The 24,755-nt window shown below is 42.2% G+C and overlaps 1 protein-coding gene across 20 annotated transcripts in view; it reads right to left on the bottom strand.

Annotated features, from left to right (window-relative positions):
* Positions 1-1,453: 1,453 nt before the first annotated feature.
* Adam22 (ADAM metallopeptidase domain 22) overlaps positions 1,454-24,755 on the bottom strand; it is a 250,410-nt gene continuing 227,108 nt past the window's right edge. The window contains exons 27-34 of one of the 20 annotated variants that reach the window (XM_087659122.1): positions 23,892-24,086; positions 21,528-21,628; positions 21,159-21,225; positions 18,788-18,892; positions 16,595-16,681; positions 15,235-15,264; positions 11,028-11,151; positions 1,612-7,817 (exon numbers count right to left, since the gene is read on the bottom strand). In XM_087659122.1, the coding sequence (XP_087515248.1) occupies positions 7,797-7,817; positions 11,028-11,151; positions 15,235-15,264; positions 16,595-16,681; positions 18,788-18,892; positions 21,159-21,225; positions 21,528-21,628; positions 23,892-24,086 (730 nt within the window). In that variant the 3' untranslated portion in view covers positions 1,612-7,796. 20 annotated transcript variants of the gene reach the window in all.

Here is a 24,755-nt window from a genome sequence, read left to right as displayed (position 1 = left end):
GTGCCCTCTCCGCTTTCATTTCCTCCTGAATGAATTGGATTTATGCTTCATCTTACCTGCAGAGTTAGAAAACTCCCTCCCTTGATGACCGCACTACACCCTGCCCTCTCTGTCATGTCACAGGGCTCCATTACTATAGATGCCCATCCGTCCCCTCAATGTTGCTTGCTTCTGATGTTGGGCTGCTTCATTCTCTGCTTACGGGGCATCGCCTCACTTCCTTCTCCTTGCCTCTTGCTCTCTCACTGCCTGGTACTTGGTTCTGTCGCCCAGGCTGGCCTCACCCTCACTGTTGCCCTCCTCTTTTAGCTTCTTGAGGAAGCCACCACACCTGGCCTTATCATGTTTCTTTTTTCTTTTTAAAAAAGATTTATTATTTATTATTGCCTACATGCATACCTGCAGGCCAGAAGAGGACACCAGATCTCATTACAGATGGTTGTGAGCCACCATGTGGTTGCTGGGAATTGAACTCAGGACCTCTGGAAGAGCAGTCGGTGCTCTTAACCTCTGAGCCATCTCTCCAGCCCCCTTATCATTTCTTTTAAACAGGTTCTTCGTGTTTGGGGTTTTGTTTTTCCAGTTAAAGCGTATAACTGGAGCGCAGTAATCTGTGAGCTCACATAGCCCATTTCAGTACTGTTTTTCTTTGGAGATGCGGGCTTTAGTTCTTATCACATCAGGTGATTACATGGTTTGTAAAGAACTCTTGGCACACTGCACACTTCCGCAACAATGTAGCAGATAGAGGCCTGGAGCAGCCTAGGAACTGCTGCCACACATTCGCACCACACGGTTACTAGATTAAAAGGCTCTAGCTCTTCCCACCGTAACACAATACACAAATGGTAATGTCAGTCCTGAGGTGACATGTCAGTTAAGCCTTTTGGTGTTTTTTTTTTTTCCAGATTGCTTTGCTCATCCGGTGCATTACTGTTTCAGGGTTGATACAACAAATTATATGATTAAAGTACTTTAGAAACAAGGGGTGGAGCTATATACAAATCACCAATTTTTAATATAATAAATGTATGGGCTTTTCTCAGTGATCCCGTGAGTCTTCACCTATGCAGACCAAAGGACAAGGAACTACAAATGCCACCATAATGACTGATACCTCAAATGGCTGCTTGGGCAAGATAAAAAGACCAGGGGTGACCAGTTTCAGACAGTAAACCCTCGAACCCAAAACAAACCCACGGAAGACTCAGGCTTTAGGAGGCGGCAAAGGTGCAGCCCTGAGCTATTGGGGGTAAAAAAAAAAAGAGTTAAACTTTATTAGGGCAGGAGGGAATTCCGGAGACAAGTCCTTTGCTTCCTCATTGGAGAAACTGTCCTACCAATGGAACACTAGTTTTTCTCTTGTCTCTTCAGCAACTAGCAGAACAGAACCATCTGGCAGCTTCTCGGAGACAATGTCCACTTAAGAAAAAAGACGAAAGAGAGCCATGCATCAAAATAACAGAAATCTTTTATTGAAAGTCACTTAGTCGATGTTACAGTGAGAGTAACATAGAAAACTCCGTTGTCTTATTAGCTTCAGAAGTGAACACTAATAAAGTTGTGTGAGAAATTTTAATCTTGAGTTACAGTGACCTTTTAAAAACAGAAAGGCTTTTGATTCACCTACAATATGAGAACAAGTTTGTAACTTAAACAGCCATAAAACAAATCACGCCTGCTCATGAAAGCAATCGTCGTTTACACTTCTGTTGGTGATCACCAAAACCCAGTGAACTTTAAAATAGCGTAAGAGCTGGAAGTGCGTGCAGAGTAGCAGAGAGGAGGTTTGAATGATGCAGATCTAAGTATATACACGTGAGTACCCAGTTACCCAAAGTGAACCACACTGATGCTATTCACAGGTCCGCATGGGGTGGTTTCTATCATCTACAGATGGCCATCACCCCTCGGGGGCCGTGAACCTGGGAAACATTGGCAGAGACCTAATGCAGACTAACGTATGAACAGCTTTCGTTAGGTGAAATGTGAAGTTTCTGAAAACTGTCTTTGGGAAATGCCTGTTTGGAGGGGCAAGTCTTCCAACAATTTGAAGGAGGAATAATTAATAATAATAATAAATAATAATAATTAATAATGCTGTTATCCAGAAGGAACCTTTTGCTAAGCACTTTGCAGTTAGTGTTAAAAAGAAAAGTTTTCCATAAAACAAAAAAGATTTTGGGTTATTTGTAGACGTTAAAAAGACGAGCTATAGAATCACAGTTTGATATTGTGCTGGATTAAAAAGGAAAAGTGGGGTTTCAAATCAGGCAGTGATACACGTGTATAATTTAACAGGAACCCTTGTGTTACTTCTAAGTGTCTGAATTCATTTCAGCACTTTCTGGATTGTGTTAGCTGATAAAACTTAGCACCGCTATATTTAAAGACTTGGGATATTTTCATTATTTTAAAACTCAACGATCAAAACAAACCATGACCCAAAATGTTGTAAGTTGAATGCAGGATGTGCATACACATGCATCTTCATACATGTCGGGGAGACTAGCTCATGAACATAGAAACTGGTGGCCAAAGACTCCTTTGTCTCACTGTATGCCTTTTCGTAAAATGAAACAATAAAATGCATTTTGCTTGAATTTGATCCCACAGGCTACCTACTGCTTCTGAAGCCCCTCCCAGTATGACACAGGTCTGTGAACAATGCAAGGGACACCAGACAGTAAAATACTTCCAAAGCAAGACTACAAAAAACTGCAAAGCCCATGTGTGCTCTTGGCAGCAGTAGTTCCCTGCAGCATAGCTGGTGACCTTCCTGAGTCCTCTGCACGCTTTGTGTGGGATGGCCACTGTGCTCCTAGGCTGGGATGAAATGACCCAGGATCTCTCAAAACTCTGTGCTGCTTATTAACTTCCTGAGATTTATACCCTGAGAGCCATCTCTTAGTGACTTTCCAAGGTGCACAATCAGACCAGCATATTGAAAGGAAATGAAAGACAACCTCCCCCGCTCTGTGTTCCTGTGGTTCTCCCAATTCTCATTTTAGCCCGAGAAGGTCCTGTTCTGTATGATAGGGGATGCTTCTGATCAAGAGGAAAAGTGCTGCACAGATCCCGAACAGGGAACTTTGGGAGTAGGAAGGTTCTCGATGCAGCCATCCAATATAATAGCCATGGATTTGAAGGACAGAACCAATAATGGTCCGATAAAAGTTTTGATTTTCAGCTGCCGGACTTTAGGTGCTCCATGTTGAGGACCAGAAAACCATGAGTAAAATAGGCATGGAAATACTACCTTCTGCTCTCCAAGTCTGGGACAATTTTGTTCTGTACCTGCAGCTGTGCTAGGGAAACTCTTTGAGCTGAAAGTGTCTGTCCTGAAGAGCATATGCTGTAAGCCAAGTGCCAACAGGGAGCGGCCAAGGCACTTTTACCGCACGCTGCTCACACACAGCCAGATGGACTCCTGCCTCAGCTCTTCTCACAAACGTCAACTGAGTTCTCTGCAATACAATAAGGCGAGTCTAGAACCCCAGTCCCCTGTGCTCCCACACCCAGAGAAAGGACCCTGCCTCTGAAGTCAGCGTAGTCTTAACTATCCCACAGGAAGAAACTCAGTACTTGAGCCCCCCAATTAGGCCCTCTTCTACAGAAATGTCAGCTTTTCACACAGAGCTAGTAGAATAAGAATGAAAAATTAGATTTGACTGCCTTTGAGGCAGGGGGTGGGGAGGGAAGGGAAGCAGGTGACAGCTATAGAAGAAAACAAAACAGACAAGGAGGAGCATAAGACGTAGAGAATGTGCTGCTAATGGGAGTCCAAGTGTCTCAGTGCTCAAGCAAACTTGCCACTGCTCAGATGAATGCTTCAAACATGGCAGCCAATAGCAGCAGCCAGCGGTGCCCTGCGTGGCTGTGCAGCTAGGCCTGGCTTCTCCTTCCTCCCATCAGTTCCAGACTCTGTCCCCTTCTCTTTATGCGCTGCAACCTGCCAAACAGCCTTCCCTTCCTTTGCATCTAAGTAAGATTAAAAAGTAATCTCATCTTCAGAGCAGGGCTTCTCTAAAGCACTGTCTAGACCTAAGGTTAAGATGGGACTATAGGGCAACAGAAAACTCACAGAGTGAAGTGGACAAACTGAAATTTGCAAGAAGCAAGTAGAGGTATCACACTTTGCCTGGCTTAAGGGTACAAAAAGAAAAAAAAAAGAAGAAGAAGAAGACAAAGTCTGAAAAGGGCAACAGGTAGAGTCACTACAGAAAGTCTGAAGTCTAGGGCAAAAGGCAGAATGAAGTCAGGCAGATACGCAAGGTGTTTAACAGAGGGAAAGCATGTGGATCTGTGCTGGAAAACACAGCCATCTTCCACTCCCCATCCATGCCCGCGGAGGACAGAGAATATTTAATTTTATCTTCACACTGGCTTCTTTTAGACATGCCACCAATCTCTCATGCATGAAGACTACATTGGACTGACCTGTGCAAACGTTATTCTAAAAGCCTTGTGGAGCCAGGAGGAGATGTGAAAAGAGCACCCCTCTTACCTGCTAAGACAACATCCTAAGCCCTGGTTTCCTATCCCCAGTAATGTTTGCTGGGTAACTGTGAAGAAGTTACTTGTCAGTTAGCATCTAAGTAGGGGCCTGGGGTGATTGGCTTTTGTTCTTCAAAGCCAGGCACTGCAGAACACTAAGAAATTTCATGCCGCCCCATCTCAGCAGCACGGATTTCCCTCTGCAGACTGTGCATGAGTCATCTTCTATCTCGCTTATTCCGGGGGAAGACTTGCATCTAAGGAAAGTGCCCGGGAAGAGTGAATCTGGCCAGTTCATTCTTTAAGGATTCTGCTACTGCAGGCCTCCCCTGCTAACACAGTGCAAAGACTTGGATGTTCCTTTTCATTGGAACAGAAATGATCTGCTTAATGGGACATCTCCGGCATCCGGGCTATCTGCAGTCCTATTTGATGCCGAGATCATGAGAAAGAGAAACGACATCCAATGAACACATCGCTTTCTTCTCTGTGTAGTGATGACCCCACACCACACTGGGAAGTACGAATATTAGTCGCACGATTCAAACCACCGTGGAGCCTCAAAGTTCCTCTTCAAAATACACATTTGAGGATGAAATAGTCACTGTGCTTGGGTTTGATTCCACAGGTCTACTCTGTCTACCTCAGTGAATGCAGTCACGTGTAGTTAAATGGAATGACGCATACTTCTCGAGGCTACCCATCAAGACTAAAGTCTGTGAATTCCACAAACAACTCTAAGAATGCTCAGACATGGAAGACAGAGACCCAGATTAGAACACTAAAGCCGTTACATTTCTAAAATCACTCTGCGAGTTAAGCAAAGCCTTTTCCTCCTGTTTCATCTGAAGATGATTACAAGCCGGAGCAACCATTTCTCCCCAAAGGCACATGATAATGATATTGATTTTCAATCATAACTCCAGGTGAAAGCAACTGAGAAGGTAAGGAAAGACCAGTAGGTAGACAGATAACCAGCTCACTGGCTAACCATTTGTGAATTCTTTCAGGTTAGAGCTTATCTAACGAACTATTAACTACACGGCGTATTTACATGAGGCACCTTTCATTCGAAGCTATATAAACTTTTTTCTTCTGTAGCCAAAATAAACCTTATATTACATTAGCCTTTTATACACTCGATACCAAGAAACATTCAGTGCACATTTGAAGTGTTCTTGTCCAAAAGTCACTTCATTTTGCTACATCTTTTTCATCCGTCATCTGTCTGTCCTTCCGTCCTTACCTTAAGCTATGTGGAGACATTGTTCAACACTCATCCATGCCTTTATCTGAGACTGCTTTATTGAGCCATCGGCAACCTATATCTTTGCCTGTCATGGAAAATGGTTTTTCACTGTTTAATTTTGCCTGATTAAATTGGTTTCCTAACACCTTCAGAGTGTTTTAGAAGAGTGGACCATTGCAAAAGACATGAGCTGAATATACCACTGCCTTCTAGCCTGTCCCTTCAGTTTGGGTATCTAGGACAATTCTACACAGAGTTGGAACAAATTGTGTCCCTGGACGCATCTGGAAGAAATCAAATGTAGAGTCCATTTCTGAGTTCTTGTCTGATGATTTCATTCCTCACATAAAACAGCAAGAAGAAGAGGGAAATCAGAAGAGTGTTCCGTAGGAGGTCACGTGACTGGGCCTCCCAACCTCAGATCTCATTAGAGGGACTTTCTTTTTGCATTGAACACTGAACATTGCATTGAAACAGGTATTAATGTTTCGTTGTAAATGACAAGATTTCACATAAAATACTCATTTTTTTTTCTAGTGAATCAAAGGTTATAGGGCCCAAAACACAGGCTCTTTCCTCTGCGGGCTTATGGTTACCTTTGCAGTCACTGCCTCTGTGTAGCTTTACTTAATTTTTTTATGCCTTGTTCAGGCTTCCGTACACCATCTTGTTCAAAGCCAGACAGAACAACCTGCTGGGATTTACACCCTAGTGATGAAACATGTTAAAATTGTGGAAGCAAGTCATTCCTTTCACATATAAGAATGGCTAAAAGGATTCTGTCAAGGAACCCAAACTTCAGACCAGACAAGCCTCAGGCCTTGGTCAAGAGGGAACGCTCTACTCTGTGCTCCATGTCTTTGGTACATCTTGCCAATCACAGAAGACACTTTCTGGAGAGAAGGGGACTCCATGACCTCCAGGTAAGATTAGTTGATATGCCCTGGTACTGGTTGAGAACAGCTACTGTGACAGGCACCATGTGTCTTAGATATGGAGTGGATGGGCTGGCAGAATCCCAGAGAGCCTGTCGGCTCCAGGGTGTCCTGGAGCGGCATGGTTACCTCACATCTGGACTCTTCCTTCGGCAAGATGCAGAGGCTAGAAGTTTGAGCATTTGGATGTCTTGCTCAAGAAAACCTCTTCCAGACTGTACACACTTTGAAAAGGGAAATTGCACGTTTTAGACAAACACCGGTTGGGGAGAGATACTCTTACAGCACTGACCACTCTATTTACAATATCATCCACTTATACTTCGAAGACACTGGATGGAGGACAGCGATAGGATCGTGACTGACTGTTTGTAGGCATTTGGCAAAAAATACACTTACGGTTAACAGTTACTTCTTAAGTTTTAAAAATGTTTACATATGTACAGTCGTCCCTGTATGCTAATATAAATATGAAAAGTAAAAAAAAATAAAAATACATGTTTAAAGGTAGCATATGGGATATTGGCTTCTGGAAGCTTTACAGTCCTGCGGTCCTGCAGAAGAGTCCTATATGCCTCAGCCCCTGCATGCTAGTTTCTATTAGGAGAGGTTGTTTCCTTGCATATGGAAAACGATAAACAGAAGCTTCATGCATACGGGCGTTACTGCTTGCAATGAGGATGTGATTCAGAATGCTCAGTTCTGAATCCACTTCTGTCCCCTCGGGAAAACCTGCTAACGTTGGGTCGTGTGGGTTAGTTTTATTGATGGTCTACATATTTCTGCCATGCAGATTATCAATTAACATATCAATGCCAGGCCATAAATGGTTCCATGTTGCAGCGTGACGTTCCAGTAATTCTCTTTACCATTTGGTTAAACCTTAAGCCAATGACAAAAAAAAAAAAAAAAAAAAAAAAAAAAGAAAAAGAAAAGAAAAAGAAAAAGAAAGTATGCTATCCAGGTATGACCCGTGGCTTCCTCTCCTCTGGCATCGCAAGAGGGTCTTGAAATCGTCCGAAAAGCAGATGCAGATTTGCAGTGATTGTGGGTGGCTGGGTTTCTATAAAAGTAGAAGTAAACAGTTTCGATGTGTCACATGTAAACAGTTGTTCTTAAATGGATGTCTCCCACAGCTGCAAACAGAGGAGAGCAGAGTCATGTACCGTAATAGCAGAAAGTAGCCTCTTTAAGCTATGAAGGATTCCAAGGGTATATAAGTAATTACGGTGCGTGTCCTTATTTAATAAGTGGATAAAAGAAATACACAAACTTGGAACTCTCTCCTGAACCTGACAGGAATATTCCCTTCCTTGTGTGTGTGTGCTGGGTGCGTGCACACAGGCATGTGTGCATACGCCCATGCATGAGCAGGCTAGATGAAAGCTTTGGGTATTTTATTTTAGTGTCCCCTACCTTACTGCCTTGAGACAGGGTATCAGGTGAACTACTAGAATCTACCTCTCTGGCCCTCACTGCTGGCTCCAAGGTACACGCAACTATGCTCAGCTTTTTATGTGGAGTTTGGGGATTCAAATTCAGGCCTGCGTGAGCCCGCAGCAAATTCCTTGCTCAATGAACCACCTCCCAGCTCCCATATCAACTGTTCTAGTGACCAACCAGCCAGCAAACAAAGAAAAACCCAAAAAACAAAGCACGAAAACAAACCTCTCACAGCCTCATCTCACGGTACTTAAAAATTAGAGTAAACATTACATACTGAAGTACAGAATTTTTAAATATTATTTTTAAGCTTTTTCTTATTGTACTCAGTATATTGCCAACCAGAATATTGGTTCTCAATCACAGCTGTGTGGTTACGTGGGGGAAATTGTGTGTGTGTGTGTGTGTGTGTGTGTGTGTGTGTGTTATACGTGTACATGTTCATGTCTGTGCACATGCCTTTGCATGTCTGTGCTTGTAAGATGGGAGGTCAATGTCAAGCACCTTTTCCCAAGATTCTACGTCATGTTTTTAAGATGGAGTTTCTGAACATGGGTCTCGTGGATTTGGCAGGACTAGCTGGCCAGCAAGCTCCAGGAATCCTCCTGCCTCTGACTCCTCACTACCAGGATTACAGGCATGTACCACACTACCTGGCCTTTTACATGGGGACTGGGGATTTGACCTAAGGTCAAATGTGATTGAGAACCAGTATTCTAGTTGGCAATATACTGGGTACAATAAAAAAAAAGGCAGCTTAAAAATATTTAAAGATTTTGTGCAGCAAGCAGGTTACCCGCTGAAACATTTCCTCAGTCCTAATCTGCGAAAGTTTTTTTTTTTTTAATTTATTTGCTCTGGTAGCACATCTCGCCGACTAAATCAAAATCTCACTGGGAGGGTTAAACTATTTTGAAGCTCTTCAGACAATTCCCATGCACACCAAGGCTTCTCCATCCCCCCTCTCCAAACACCACTTCTTATTTGTATAGACTTTTGGTTAAGAGTTATCTGTCCAGCTTTTTAGTTATTCTCATTCTCTGTTTCTCTGTCTCTCTGTCTCTGTCCCCCGCCCCGTGTGTGTGTGTGTGTGTGTGTGTGTGTGTGTGTGTGTGTGTGTGTGTGTGTCTGTGTGTGTGACTGACCCTGGGTTGGTCAAGGAAAAATACAAAAAGCCCACATTACCTTAAACCCCGTGATTTTGATTCAGGGTCTACACAGCTCTAAAACACCTTCATACATGAACAAGTTTAGAAACTCAGAACCCTGTGCTGAATAAATCTATGGAGGCTACAAATGCTTCCTCCCCCCCTTTTCATATTTTTCCCCATAGGAGCAATGTCAGAACGTAACTGGCCATCGGAAGGGAGGCACTGAATGTCAGGGGTTGTGCTATTCGGTTCTTGATTTCATCGGGAGCTCTAGAGGCTGGTGTGATCCTGTGAACTCTATCCCAAATGTCACAAAACCAATGCATGGAGGGAATGCTGTGAGACTGAGGCACACTGACAAAGACGTACAAGAGACCACAGATTTATATAAGGTCTCTGCTAAGTTCCATTTTTATCGTGTGGATGATTCTCTCCATGTCTGTTTTAAATTTGGCTTTCTGGCTGCCCCTACAGAGGACTGGAGTTTGGATCCAGAACCCACGTGAGGCAGCTCACAACTGTCTGTGACTCCAGCTCAAGGGGTTTTAATGAAGTCCTCTTCTGGCCCAGGGACCCACGCCCGCATGCACACACCCTCACGGACACACACAATCAAAAATAGTTAAGATAAACCATGTTAAAATTTGGCTTTTCTGGAGGAGGAGAGTATGTCTCAGCTAGATCATGTTTTTAAAAGCAAGGTAACAACAGGGCCCTGGGACTAAATCCTTACCACAAAATAAGTTAATGCTGTTAAATTTCACCATACCCTTTGCAGTATTCTTTCAGTATTACAGGTTTTTCAAATACCTTTCCCTTACATCTAAATTCTACCCCTGGAACTGTTGGAACATGGGCAAGAGAATGACCCACGGTAAAGAATGCCTTGGGGAACTATGTGAGAAACTCCAGGGTAAAAAGAAGGAGGGCCTTTTACCTCAGGTGCGCTTTGATCCTGGATTGTTCTGGGCTGTGATGCCATGCCCCCAGTGACAAACATTTACATTAAATGTATAAGACACATTTATTCGTGGTGGATTCAGAGCACAGCTATAGAGCCCAATCTGCACTGTATCCCGAATCTGAAAGTAGCCTCCTGCCTTGCTTTCTCGGAGCATCTCTCACACAAGGCATTGTCCACCATGGGTCATTTGATTGACAGAGTTCCAACAGGTACCAAACCAGTGATCCAGTGTTCTGCCATAGGTTCCTATCTCTGAACGCCTATTGAATTGTAATAGCCTAGTGAAAGGCCTGAGCAATCAAACTGGCTTTGGCGAGGGAACTAATTCACTTTGTCTTTAGAATTCTAAGGCAGGGGTATTAAAAGGAATTAAAAAAGAAAAAAAAAACTCATAAAGCAAATACATCTCCCTTTTTTTTTCAAACCTAGAGTTGAGTAAAGCAAAAATGAAAAATAAAGACATTATGAGGTAATAGGCTGGGTGTGGTGGCATACGCCTTAATCCCAGCACTCAGGAGGCAGAGGCAAGAGGATCTCTTGAGTTTGAGGCCGCCTGGTCTACATACAGAGACAGTTCCAAGATAGCCAGGGCTACACAGAAAAACCTGGTCTCAAACACACACACACACACACACACACACACACACACACACACACACACACACACAACAACAAACCGAAAAAAACCCTCAAAAAAACCAAACAAATAAAAAACGGAGGAATGGACAAAATGTAAGCTCAAGATGCCAACAACACCCAAGTATAAAGCGCGCGGAGTTGCTGTATACCCTGGCACTCTGTCGGTTCACCGTCTTCTCCTCATCCGGAAGCGGGGGCATCGGGTATGGGTATTTTCTGCTGGAGGCAATAGACCCAGTTGATGAAGAAGGAGACTTGGCAGGTGACAGGGTCCTGAGGTGTTGAGAATATAAGAAATAAATGTCATGTCACGCCTGGTATCATTCCACATCTCTAAAGCGAAGCATCTGTACACAGCAAAGCTTTAACTACCTGGGGGTACAACTGCCATTCTGAAGCCAGAATGCTGTGGTTTTTAGCACACCCGTGGAATTGGTAGCTAATTTAACTGTCAGCTACACAGACTCATTCTTTTAAACTACAAAGCCAGTAATGAAATGAAGTTTCATTTACAGTAAACAGTTAACATGGAAGGGGGATATTCTAAGAGCTCATAACTAAATTAATTCATAAGTCGATTTTATTTTACTACTTAAAATGCTTCTCTGGGCACAATAACGTCAAACAGAACCTTGAAAGTCCAACCATGGTTATGTTCATTGGATGCAAAGTCGAACTCTAGTTTACACGAAACTCATGCATTCAGAGGCCAGTGTGTTAGTTGTGAAGAACAAAGGAAAATACAGGTTGTAATAATAAATTAGTAAACATGCAAGCAGGAAGGAGTGCAGAGTGCCAGCCGAACAAAGTCTGATGAGAACATACAAAAATGGTCTACTTCATCCCTAAATCAGCATTTCCGGGAAAGCCGCGGTCTTACGTTTCCGTGGTCTGGCGCTTCTATTGCAACTGTAGTATTTGTGACTGTGCTGAGAGCACACTAGGAGGGACTTGTCTGCTCCCAGCTTGTGTGTGAGAGTTAGAAAGGAAAACCACTGAGCTGACTGTGCCACTACATTCTCACCCAAGTCCTCCTCTGTGTGACTGGGTCAGCCTCACACTGCGGTGATTAGATTGGGTCCTGGACAGGGAAAGGCTCCCCTCGCTTTCAAACTAATTCTCATTTTTATAAGATGCAGAATTCAATCGAACACTTGTGAACACTTTTTCCTATACACTCTGAGGTCCAGGTAAACATTCTTAATTGATTTTAAAAACCAAGAGCAGCCCCGCTCACTTTTAATCCTTAACTCCTAATGCTTCTTCTGTTTTTGAAAATTATTCAGGACAGCTCCCTGTCAGAAACTGCTGGAAGGTGGTCAGGCAGGCAGCTGCTTGGGCCTCTCTTATGCTGGTGATCTCCACATTGGTATGGTAAAAGTGGGGAACTAAGAGTAATAAGACTTTGATTTCAGTTCTATCAGAGCAACATACTCTGTGTGTCTGTGTATGTGTGCATGTATGTGTGCATGTGTGTGTGTATATGTCTGTGTGTGTCTGTGTATGTGTGTGTATCGGTGTATATGTGCATGTATGTGTCTGTGTGCATGTGTTTGTGTGTCTGTGTGTGTCTCTGTGTGTGTGTGTGTCTGTGTATGTCTCTATGTGTGTCTGTGGTGTGTCTGTGTATGTCTCTGTCTCTCTGTCTCTCTCTCTCTCTTTCTGTATACATATGTGAAGATGTGCATGTGCACATAAGTACATGACCACAGTGTCTGCTGTGATGCTGTGTATGTAGGACAGATATCAACCTCCACAGTTCCTCTCAGGCACAATCTCCACATCTTTTGAGATCGTGTCTTACAGGCCTAGAGCTAGGCTGCTTGGCCTTTCCTGTCTCCCAAGAACTGGGCTTACAAACACAGGGCACCATTTCTAGCTTTTTTATATGGGTTCTTGGGACAGAACACAAATAGCACATAAAGTATGCTACCAACTGAGCTATTCCCCAAGCTCCTGCTATATGCTTTTATAATTTAAAAACTAAATAATTTTTTAAGTGTATTAAAAGTTAGGATTCAATGTGTATGAGTATAAAACTTGCATTGACATACTTCTAAAATGGACCCAATGCAGCTTTTTAGCCAAATCATTGTGAGATTTAAAAGAATCTATGTTTAGGAAAAATTTCAGATACACAAACCAAATCTTTTTTATTCTAAGGTCATAGCAACAAAGTCCTCATTTTAGTTTGCTACAGTAGGTGCAAGTATGTATGTGTGTGTGCGTGCGTGCGTGCGTGCGTGCGTGCGTGCGTGCGTGTGTGTGTGTATGTGTGTGTGTGCGTGCGTACATGCATGCGTGTGTGCATGCCTGTGTCCGCTGAGTACCCAGCAATGTTCTTAAATATCTCTCCATGGGCACAAACAATAGTAATTAAAAGAAAAGAAAGTGAAGTATTCTTCAGAAGCCCACAGAAATGGCTCTAAATGGCTTCTCACTGCAGAACTTGGGGTAATTTATACTTAGACCCTAAGGGGAAGGAGAGAAACCAAGCAGGACATCCTTAGTGGTGAAAAGACAGGAAACAGATTCAGGTGGGTAGAAAGAGACCAGAGCAGGAATCAAAATAAAAGGAGAGAACAAGACAGGGTCAGTTAGGTTAGGGAAAATAAAGTGACAATCTATCACAACCACCCAAGGGAGACATTGGAGTCTAATCCTGCTTTCGCTTAGCCAAGTGTCAGCTAAGCTCATTCACTTACAAAGCAACCTGGATTTTGGGTTAAGTATTAGCTATTTATCCTCAAGATATTTTCTAAAACCATAATAACTACACCAGGAACACCACAGAATTGTGTAACAAAGGTGTGCTTGTGTGTCAATGAACCGTGGTGCTCTTTGGGAATGTATCAAAGGTCTGTGCTTCCAGCCTGCAAAGCTAACTTTACAGTAATCTGCTCCTAGAAGGATTTAAGTGTCCTCAGCCGGGATCTAAACCTCCATAACCTCTACAAGTTGACAGGAATCACACAGAAATCACACAGGGATCAGATGTGGGAGTCAGAGCCAAGCCCAGCACTGCTGCTGACTTTCATCAGCTACGTTACCCTTGGGTAACTCCTTGTAGCCCAGGTTTCTCCATCCACAGAAGAAGCCAAGGATGCCTACAACCAGTAAGCTGAGAAATAGGTGTATGGTAGGCATTTGACACCTTAGTTTCTACAGTTCCCGTACCTGGTTAATGTGGTTTTCATAGATCATAAGAATGGAATAAAAAATGCTGATGAAATACATAATCAATTAGGTAGCCCTCAAGAGCATGACTATCACCTGGGGACTTGAAAGGTGGTGTCCCCAGTGGTACTGCTCCCAGAATCAGGGGCGGTGAGCCAATGCCTGCTCTTTGATTTTATCTGTACTTTCTGAGTGAGTGGCCTGGATGCCCACAGAGTACGGTTAGGGCAAGCACTGTCATAGGAGAGCTAGGAGCATGACTGAAGCTCTCCTGTAGGCTTTGCCAACATGTAGCTCATGGATAGTACATTTCTATCAGTAACTATTATTTTGGACCTGTTCGTGGCAGTCACCAACTCTCCGCTACAGTTTGGTAAGAATATCACAAATCCAACCCCGCATGGGTGATTAAGAAGGTGACCTTTGCCCTCAGCTGTGGCTTTGCCAGGAGAGCTCAAGTACAGGTTGGTGAATCCAAGCCTAGGTGTGAACGCACTGAACACAAGGGAGCATTGGTTTGGGTGGGGAGCTGGGTGGAATCCTCTCTACTGTGTCGGAATCATGGTGCTCAGGGATTGGACTTAATTATTTACCACTGCTACCACAATTTAGAGCTGATCTCCGAGTGTTCCAAACAAAACCCTTATTAATAAAAAAATAATAATAATAAAAAAGGACAGTTAAGTCCCAACTGTCCACTGAGGTTTACCAAACAAAAATATAGATTTTTTTTTTCATAGCAAGTTCCTAATGTGACAGCTCATATTAAAAGATGAGACAAAGGAACCGTCTAACACTGCCCTCGCAGCTTGGCTCGTGCAACCAGGGGTGCAGAAGCATTTCCCCATCCAAATGGTGCTCAGTCATGCAGCTTCTGGGCAGACTCGGGGGACCGGCTTCAAGAAATGGGGGCTCTCTTTGAGTTACATCAACGTCTCAGTTCAACCAGGGGAGGTGAATAGACTCTTCCGGGGTACCATTTAACAAATCACTCCTGTAGAAATGCTAAGTCAATTTAGAAATAAAAGTCCTAACCTATGTAGGACAAAGCTCATCCGGATTTGAGTCCATGAATGGTACAAATTATAATCTGCCCACAAGCCTGATAAAGAGAAAGGGGGAGGGGGGATGGGACTGCAGGTGAAGCCTAGATTCCAAATAACATCAAAATCGTCTTACCTGTTTTCTTGATGTTGGCCATCTTGGGTGCTACATGTGAAGGTGGGATGTTTGAATGTGAGTGTATGTATCTGAGGTTCAGTGTGGAGGAAGTGTTGGGTAAGCAGAGGATAGGGAAGGAGAGGAAGATGGGCTATAAAAGCAGGATATATTTTTGTGAGCAGGCAGGAGTTATGCTGTCCTTGGGGTATATGCAAAAGTCATGGATCAAATTAAAATGCAGGTAGGTCTAATCATTTTCTCAAACTATATATGACTAAACTAAATGGTACACTGGAAGAGAAAGTCCACCTTATATGGTCCTGACAGCACATTTTCATATCCATTTAGTGCTGACCCAAGTTGTGGCATAAGTTACATGAATTGAAATTGTACTCAGAAGAGGTTAAAAAAAAAAAACCCAAGTCTTTTTCTTCTTTGCATTAGATTCCACAAAATAGTCAGATGTAAAGTGGACGTCTATGGCTGGGGAATCACTTACGTTATGAAGGGTTGGGGAAATGACACAGAGGGGTCTAGGAGAGTTTGAAATAAAAGCTTTGGGAAACTGAGGAAAGTGGCTAGTTTTTAGAACGTAGGAAGCTGCCATTGTTAGTCAAGAGTGTTTTCTATCTGCTTCCTGCTTCTGGAGCATAAAAATGTTCCCCACTGCTTGGTTGAGAAGTCATAAGGGACTCTTCCCAGCACAACCCTCACTGCTAGCACATGGCTCTACAGGACAAAGAAAGCTCAACTCGCTACATGTTATGATCAATATGATCACTGTACTATATGATCAATAATATTGCAACCATTTTCCAGTTTGATCAAATCATTGTTTCTGCCAGAAATAACATCCCAGTTCAGTTTCTTTGCACGTTTTCCCTTGCGTTTTTCTACGCACTCCTATGCACTCTTTGATAATAAGCAGAAAAAAATATATTATGAAACTTTGAGATTATGGCAATTAAATCATTGAGGTTAATAGTGCTTATTTATTAGTGAAAGGTATGTTTCATGCCCATAGAACACTACATAGCATAAAATGAAGAGAAAGCTACTTAAAAAAAGAAGCTCAAGAAGCTGACAGGGCAGGGACATGCACTAAATGGCAACCCTTTCAAATGGCTTCATTTGAAATATTCGGAAGAGAACTAGACTCGCTCAAGGAAGCCAAATGCATCAAAAGGTAGCAAAATGAATGCGGCTCCTTTCTACCTACAGGAACTCACATTAGGAGATGAGAGAGAGAGAGAGAGAGAGAGAGAGAGAGAGAGAGAGAGAGAGAGAGAGAGAGAGAGAGAAGAGAGGAACACCAGGCACACTACAGTACTTATATGTGCTGGGAGAGTGTAAAGGGGGAGATAAAATTAATTTATACCTAAAGTACGGTCCTTCAGTGTTTCTATTCACATCTTCTACCCACTTAGCTACATTATAGTCTCTTTTGAACCATGGGTTTAAATACCTGCAGAGAGCAATGGAAGGAACAAAGAAAGCAGAACAAGATAGAAAAATCTGAAAACACAGAGCACAAGCTTGGCCAGGATGTTTTCACCCTCCAAATGCAAGCAGCTATGGCAGATAAACCAGGATGGACACCGGGTGACTACGGGGCAGGCCACACAGTGGCACAGAAGTAATCTCAGCTACAAGACGCGAGGCGTTCATCCATCGCGTAGTTCATTTGTAGGAAAGCCTCTTCCAGCGGCTTCCTACCGTGAGTGAGAAACTCCATTTCAGTCACTCTGTTACCAGAAGTCCCATTCGCCCACCTCAGAAGCGGCTTTTTTCTAGGCCGCCACACAATCGGCTCCTTGCTTTTCAAATATTGGTGCCTTTTGAAAACATTCAGGACAGCTGCAATTCCAATCTGGTATTTAGGCACGTGAAACCTCAATACAATTTAAAGGAGCCATGTTCCCTTTATAGGTTACAATTGTTTTTTTTTTTTTTTGTTTTTTGTTTTTCACAAGACCACTGTTTTTCCCTCTGTAACAGAGTCATAGCAGGAATCAACTTGAAGTGCTCTCCCACTGGCTTCTGGAAGAAACAGGAGGTGTCCTGCAGCGTGATCCTGGAGTCCCCAAGCACACTAACTGCAGTTCCAGTGGACCTCCATGATCTCGGATGAGGTTTAATGATTTAATGGAAGCACCAAGGTTCCCTCCTCCTCTTTGTGCACTCCAGACTAAAATGTTCATGGTTGCATTGAGAAATGGCCCTCAGAAGCTGCTTTCCAAAAGAATGACTGCTAGAGAGCAATGCTAGCACCTCCCTGACAGATCAGGCAGCAGCTCCCACAGGGTGACCATGCAAATCTCAAAGGCAGTAAAACTGGAGGTATAGTTGTTGTTTCCCCGCAGAGTTCCTTGACTTTTTTTTGCGGAGCTAACCAAAGCACATCCCCTTTTGATTTGCCCTTATGAAACCATGAGTTTGACCACTGAGCCCCGGAAGAATTTGGAGGTTTTACTGGGATTTCTCACTTTAAAAGATGTGACGCCCACGTGCTGTTTCTGTAAGATTTATGTGAAGGTCCAGTCTCCATCAGACTTATTTGGAAATAAGTCCGGTAGAATCATGAAGCATTAATTTCTTGCTAAGATTTCTCTCCTTCACATTCAGTCTCTGAGTTATTTATAAATATACCTAAACCCAAACTACTATATTTCCAGTTATTTTTCAAAATCAGGCTATTTCTCCACAGCCAATTCCCTTATTTTTAGCCATCAAGAAGATACTCTATAAAAACAAAACAAAACAAAACAACGACGACAAAAAGATTCCACCCTGAAAGAAGGGTTCTGTTGATTTTCAGGCTTATAAGACCATTTTTGCGACAGCGTGTCTCTGGATTTGGGAGGAGCTCACGTTCGTTTCACCTTTGGCACAGCCATTGCCAGCTTGCACTTTCCACAGAGGCAGCCAATTAAAACTTGCATGAACATTTCCACTGAGACTCGGAGCAGAAAGTCAAAAGAGCAAGTGCCATAGATGCTAAAGTGAACGGCCTCGGAATAGCTCTAGGAAAGCTCATGCAGACATCATCAGGTGAAAAAACACTGCCACACAGCAAAGTCAGTTTCCCACAGGCAGGAAGCAGCTTCCTGGGGGAAACCTTTGTTCCTTTCACTGACAATCTTCAGAACTCAAAGGACAAGTGTTATGATCCATGGAAGTTCTGAACACCTAAGCTGACTTACACTTGACCGACTGTTACCTCTGCTTCAGGCCTGTGCTACAGAGAGCTCTGGGGGGTCCTGCCATGGTAGCTAGAAGGATGGGCCTTTATAAGACTACAGTCAACCTGCCTACGTGGCTTGATTTAGCGTGGCTCGTTAGTGCAACATGCAAAAAGAAAAAAAAATGCATTGGACAGGCTAGGAGAACCTCTTCGTGTTCTCCAGGATGGAAAGCCAGACGAAAATCAGCTGGTGCTGACTGGGCCAGGAGTACCACTGAGCAGATTATGGGGGCTCAGTCAAAGATCAAATGACCCTGCTCTCAGCCAAGGAAGGGACTTGGAAGGATTAAGTGGCAGCCCAGCAAGAGGGGGCAGGTGGAGACTGACCTGTGATCCAGACTCCCTGTCTGGGGGCTGTCAGAGCCCCCTGGGCTTATGCCTGGGGATGTCTGGGCGAGGGAGTGCCCAGGCTCAGGTGCTTGGGGCTCCCTCCTGTAAAAACACAATATATAATACAAAGACTAAGCCAAAAAAAAAAATTATATCATGCACAACGACATGGAAGACGAGAAATCTTTGAGTGGGAAAGCAGTGTAACCGTGGGGACATTTAGTGTTTTATTTATAAGTTTACGGAGCATGCGTTTGGGGTGCGTGTTTTAATTCAGGCCCCATTTTTCATCATCCTTTTGGATGATGTGGTACTGAAGGGGATGATGAAATAACAGATCTGAAACAGTCCTTATTATGGAAAAGAAAAAGGATATGCTTCCTGTGGTGACGGTGGTTCTGCTCCTAGTACGCTCACATAAATGATAGTGTTCTATGATAACCAAGTTGTATGTCTCACATGTGCAAAGTATAAAGGTTGCTAAGATAAGTCTTGGTATGTGGTGCATCAGAACGCCATATCTTTCCTCTCTCTGTCTGTGGTGTGTATGTGTGTGTGTGTGTGTGTGTGTGTGTGTGCGCGCGCGCGCGCGCGCGCGCGCGCCTGTGTGTGGCTGTATAGACAGTTCCCATATAAGAAAGCTTCATAAACTTGGCTCCAATTAATTAATATGAGTCATGCAGTCAAATTCAGAAAATTCTGAAAAATGAGGCAACTTTCTTCCTCATGAGAAACTTCTATTACACTTTCACACTAAGTATCAGAACTTTAATTATATCCCAGGCAAGATTTCTTGAGTGGAACCTGTAATACTATAATTTTGTCATGAGATGAGTGGAGTTCTATGTATTTAAAAAAAAATGACTGCCCTAGAAAACATATGAATATTGTTGGATACCAAATGTTCTCTGGGTCTTGAACTCACAGCTTTAATACAATGCTGAACTTTTCTTTGAAACTTAGAGTTGTCAAAATCTGTCTATAGAAATACTGTTAGAACCCTGGACGTACACAAAGGAGGCTGCATAGAACACCTTACAGTTGCATCTGCGATCTGCGATTGGGATGCGCTAAGGAGCCCTCTTACCACGTGGCTTCATGCAAACCAAACCAAACAACATTCCAGGAAGAGTTTATCTGCAGTGAGCCCTAAAGCACTCAAGCGCCTTGGGAATGCATTAGATAAACTCTAAGTAGATTAGTTATTTGTGATGGAGTTCTAAAATGCCATTCTGGACCATGCAATGGTATCACTTGAAATTGCTATTATTTCTAAGGTAAAAGTATCCTCTAATAAATGTTGATAAGCCACTTACAAGACATTACCATTCAGGTGGAAGGTCCACATGTCAGGGTAATGTTATTATTCCTAGACTGAAAAGGGCAGGGCATATGATGGGAAAGCTAACATGAGTGTCTAGGAAACAGTTAACAAACACCTGCTATTAGATTTTCTTAAGTAATACAGAGATCCTGAGAATATTAACTACCACTAGAGTGAGACATGAACAGAAAATTCTAGGTGCCTTGGAAACAGCAGGGGTAATCACTCGTAGGGGGCGAGGTCAGTGGACAGAAAACTAAGGGTGAGCTTCACCCTATGGAGGGGGATAAGGGTTTGTGGATTCTGTTTTGCTTGCACTTTCTTAAGTGAAGAAAGAAACAACACCAAAAAACGGCATCATGCTTATTTCATTATAAAGGACTTTAAGTGTTACTTTCACCACCACCCCCCCCCCCCCGCCAGCCCCTTAAAAATGTGGCTATCATTTAACACCTGAAAATGATTCAGATGGAGAGCAAGTTTAGGTAGATGGCCTTTCATATGTCCTCAGGAGGACAACTTAGAAGGGAAGCTCGTTCCATTAGTCTGAGAGAATGCTTAGAGAGCAGCCATGGAGACCTCAGAGTGGTGGCTTCAGACTGTGAGCACTGGCAAGTTCTAATACGGTGAGGGGTCTCCGTAATGCTTCCGGGGAATAGGAAGGGTGACCCTTTGAGATGGCTGGGCCCCAGTGATGAGAAGAAAGGAAAGCTATAATAATTCCTTTCAAAGGAAACCAAAAATAAAACAAACAAACAAATAAACAAACAAAAAAAAATACACCACAATGGCAGGTGACTGGAGGGAAAGCCCGCAGCAAGGGTGAGACCCCACTATCAGTGAATATTGGTACGGGCACAGTTGCGGAGACGCCTATGTAAAAGAGAAAAGCCAAGGTTAATTTTTATAGGGTAAAGAGAAATAAAAAGACAAAACCAAGTCCAGAGGCATGGTAGGCAATGCTTTGACTCTCTGACTAGTTAACAGTCCACACTAAACACACAGACCCTTCAAACGCCTTTCCCATTAAAAGGTACAACTTACTCAGTTGAATTAGAGCGAGGTCTGAATCTTTTCCCTCTGATCTTCTTTTTGTTGCCTCCCACGTTACCTGAAAGAAAGAAAAAAAAAGCATTTACAGCTAAATATTCATATACAATAGGTGTTTTATGCCTTACCGTATGGTATTTGGAGAGGGTGTAGTTTGTAACCAGCATTTGCCTCAGAATGTGGGCCTCTCATGCTTCCTGTCTACTTTTTCCCATCAAGGAAACGTCAAAGAAAAACAAAAGCGAACAGCTGCTCCCTCGTGCTAACTCTTTGCTGGGAGGAGAGCTGAACTGCTTATGGGAAAGAATACTTTTTTATAGGTCCCCAAAATACAGGTCTTAGATTTTGAACTCTGTTCACTACCTTGCCAGGAATTACTTCGGGGTCTCCCATTTTCACAGATGTCTGAAATATGTTTTGTGTCTGGAATCCTTTCACTCCAAGAATGAGAGAGTCCATTTGACCTGAAATTAGAAGTGTTTACATATTGTTCAAAAAATACATCAGATAAATGTTCTGGAAGCACTAAGCAAAACTTCTGAGCATTACTGTACATTAAAATAAATAAAAAATAAATAAATCTGAAATGAAAGAATGAGGAAAACATGAGGGTCTTCATGAAGAAGGCAGAGTTACACGACATTCAATTTAAGAAAAGTCAAATACAATGGAACCCCATTACAATAGTCATAAATGAGAAAGTATCCGGATAAGCTGCAAGCCAATTTACACTCTCCAGAACACAGCAACCGCAGAGCGAATTCTGCGAGTATTACACTTACATAACCCCAGTGGCAGGGTTATAATGGGGTACCACCATAGATGTTTCTTAATTGTAAAGCAATGATTTCCATTCAAATATCATGAGAGCATGGACTTTTAAGAGATTACATGAAATTTGCTCAACTGAACCTCGTTGACTTTATTAAAGTAATATACTGCTTGAATTAACAAAATTATTATCTGAGAGATGGTATTTTTTTAAACGAATATGCTCCCGATGAACATAACTGTCTGGTAACTGAAATGAATCAGATATTTATCGCGGAGACATCTCTCACAAAGCCCATGCACCATTGAGCCCTTCTGCTATGTCTATCCTACCATTATTAAACAGGCTAACTGTAAGAATGAAGTCAACACACCTACCTTACACCATAAGGAAAAAGAATTGTGACAAGCATAGCCTGAAGCCTACTACTTTGACATGCTTTTGACAGACTATACATCAGAACCTATAGTAATATTTTCCAAACTCTGGGGATCACCACAGTGCATCTTAAATCTCCTTTAGGAACTGTGGAGCATAACATGAGGCTTAAGCCACGTTCCCGAGAAACATTCTGGTTACTTACTAATAACAGCAACCGGAAAAGGGCTGTTCTGACCACAAGCAGACAGAACTTGGCACAGCTAACATATCTACCTTCCCGTGTTGGAACTTTTTCAACCTAATTTTCTAATTACAAAGTAATTCGTATTTGGTACAAATGGCCAATGAGTGTCCTTGGAACCCACTGATTCCTTCACTTCTTCCTTTTATTCAATTTAAAAATCTGTACTTGACCAAGAAAAATACTTATATTAGAGAGTGCTTGTAGATATTCTGTCATCTTCTTAGCCAACAAGTCCTTACTAACAAATCGAAAGAGTAGTTTTTATACTCTATAAAGCGTATGCTATAGGATACATTTCCAGACTCAAAGGCAGCACTACGTTTGCTTTGAGTTTAGTTGTCTAAGGAAATGTACGTAAGAAAGTTCTTAGTGATTCACCCTTCATATTCAGAGTCTACAAAGACTGAGTACCAGGGAGACACTGCTTTATAGACTCTACGGAGACTATCAGAAGAGACCGTGCTGCCTTTCAATAAACTAGTTCCTTCAATGTGCCCAGAGTTGAGCGAATCATCTGAAAGTTTTTCTCCAGCCTTTACACCTCAATGGAAACTTCACATTCTTTTTCTATAAGAATATTTTAGTTCCCTTTAATGAGAAGGCAGGTCCCACCCCGTGAAACCTCCGATTTAGTTTTTCCTAATCATTTACTGTCAACTGATTAGACAGCATGCAGACTTTTAAAAGGTGTCAGACATCTTAAGATGCTAGAACAAGAAAATATCATTAGAGTTTGAGACATAAATAATATAGTAATCCCACTTACACAATCATAAGACTCGGGCAACTATAAGTCGTCCTTAATTTTTCAACTAAGATGAAAGTTATAAAGTCAACATTGCAGGAAAATCATAATATTAAAGTAGATGATTCACAAAGAAGCAATCGTTTTTCACAGCAAGCTTAGCTTTGAAATTACAAAATTAAACACTATTCGATACAGCACTTATATTACCAATTTATCTTAATTGCCTTTATTGAAGCGTGACAGCACCCTTTTTCTTTGACGACCAAGCATGACATAAAGCTCACCGTGTAAAAATATTTTCAATGCCATGTTCATTTCTTGAGCCATGTGCAACATGACGGGGGGAAAAACCCTGGGGTTTCTCCGTGGATTTAGAGTCGTTTTTACTTCGTTTCAATCCTGTGGCCTGATTTTTCTTTTTTTCTTTTTTTTCTTTTTTTCTTTTTTTCTTTTTCTTTTTCTTTTTTTTTTTTTTTTTTTTGGTATGATCTGGTCCTGAGCATATGACATTTTGAAGTAGGGTAATCAAAGAACAAGGGATACTATTTTAACATTCAAGAAAGAAGGAAGAAGTAGTCAAACCTGCTGCAAAATAATGAAATGTTCTGACTAATGGAATAATGTGTGATGGAGCAGGTGGAAATCTGAAAATGCGACAGAAAAGCAGACCTCTTCTTAGAACTAGATGCTGAGTCTGCGCTGCCTCCAGGAGGAAAGTCGCTATAAAAAGAGTCGCCATCTCCAGGCTTTTTTACATAATCTCCCTGGGGTAACTGTCTAAGGCATAATAAACATTTCAAAGTCAGAAAACAGGACACACACATGAACACAGACATATACAAATATTATTTCAAGAAAAGGGGAGGGAGGGAAGGAGGGAGGGATAATGGTCTACATGATCAAATCTATAACACATGAGGTCATTAATAAACACGACAAGTTCAACTCATTCCGGCTGTGGAGATCAGAAATGTAATCATGGAGACTTTGTAGGTTGGGTGAACAAAGCCTTTTTTTCCCCCCAGGAGAAATATGGAAAGATGAGTTATTTTCAACACGACCTCATTCTACCTGGAGATGTTAATCTATAACAGCTTCTGTCTTTTAAAATGATGTTGAAGATGTGTTTCCACATTCCTTGCTCAAATAAAACACGTTTTTTTGTTCCCTAAATGTGATGAATAAATTCTTCATCACTTGAAATGCTTGATGGCTATAACCTTAATTCGGTTTCTGTGGCTTACTGGCATTCTATAATTAAATCCAAATCAAATTTAATTAGAATTTGGTGTTCAGTTTGTAGCTTCGTTATTTAAAGGGAGTTTAAATGAGTCAAATTTGAATCAAAACTATAACTTTATACCAGACAGCAGAATGTGTGAAGGAATGTATTAGAGGAAGAAAGGGTTAAAAAGTAGCTGAGCTCCTTGGAGGACTATGGAAAAG

Source organism: Rattus norvegicus, chromosome 4, assembly GCF_021556685.1.
Source record: "Rattus norvegicus strain SHRSP/BbbUtx chromosome 4, alternate assembly SHRSP_T2T, whole genome shotgun sequence".
In the NCBI taxonomy this organism is placed as follows: domain Eukaryota; kingdom Metazoa; phylum Chordata; class Mammalia; order Rodentia; family Muridae; genus Rattus; species Rattus norvegicus.
Note: the sequence above shows the minus strand (reverse complement) of the source record. Positions and strands in the feature narration are given on the sequence as shown.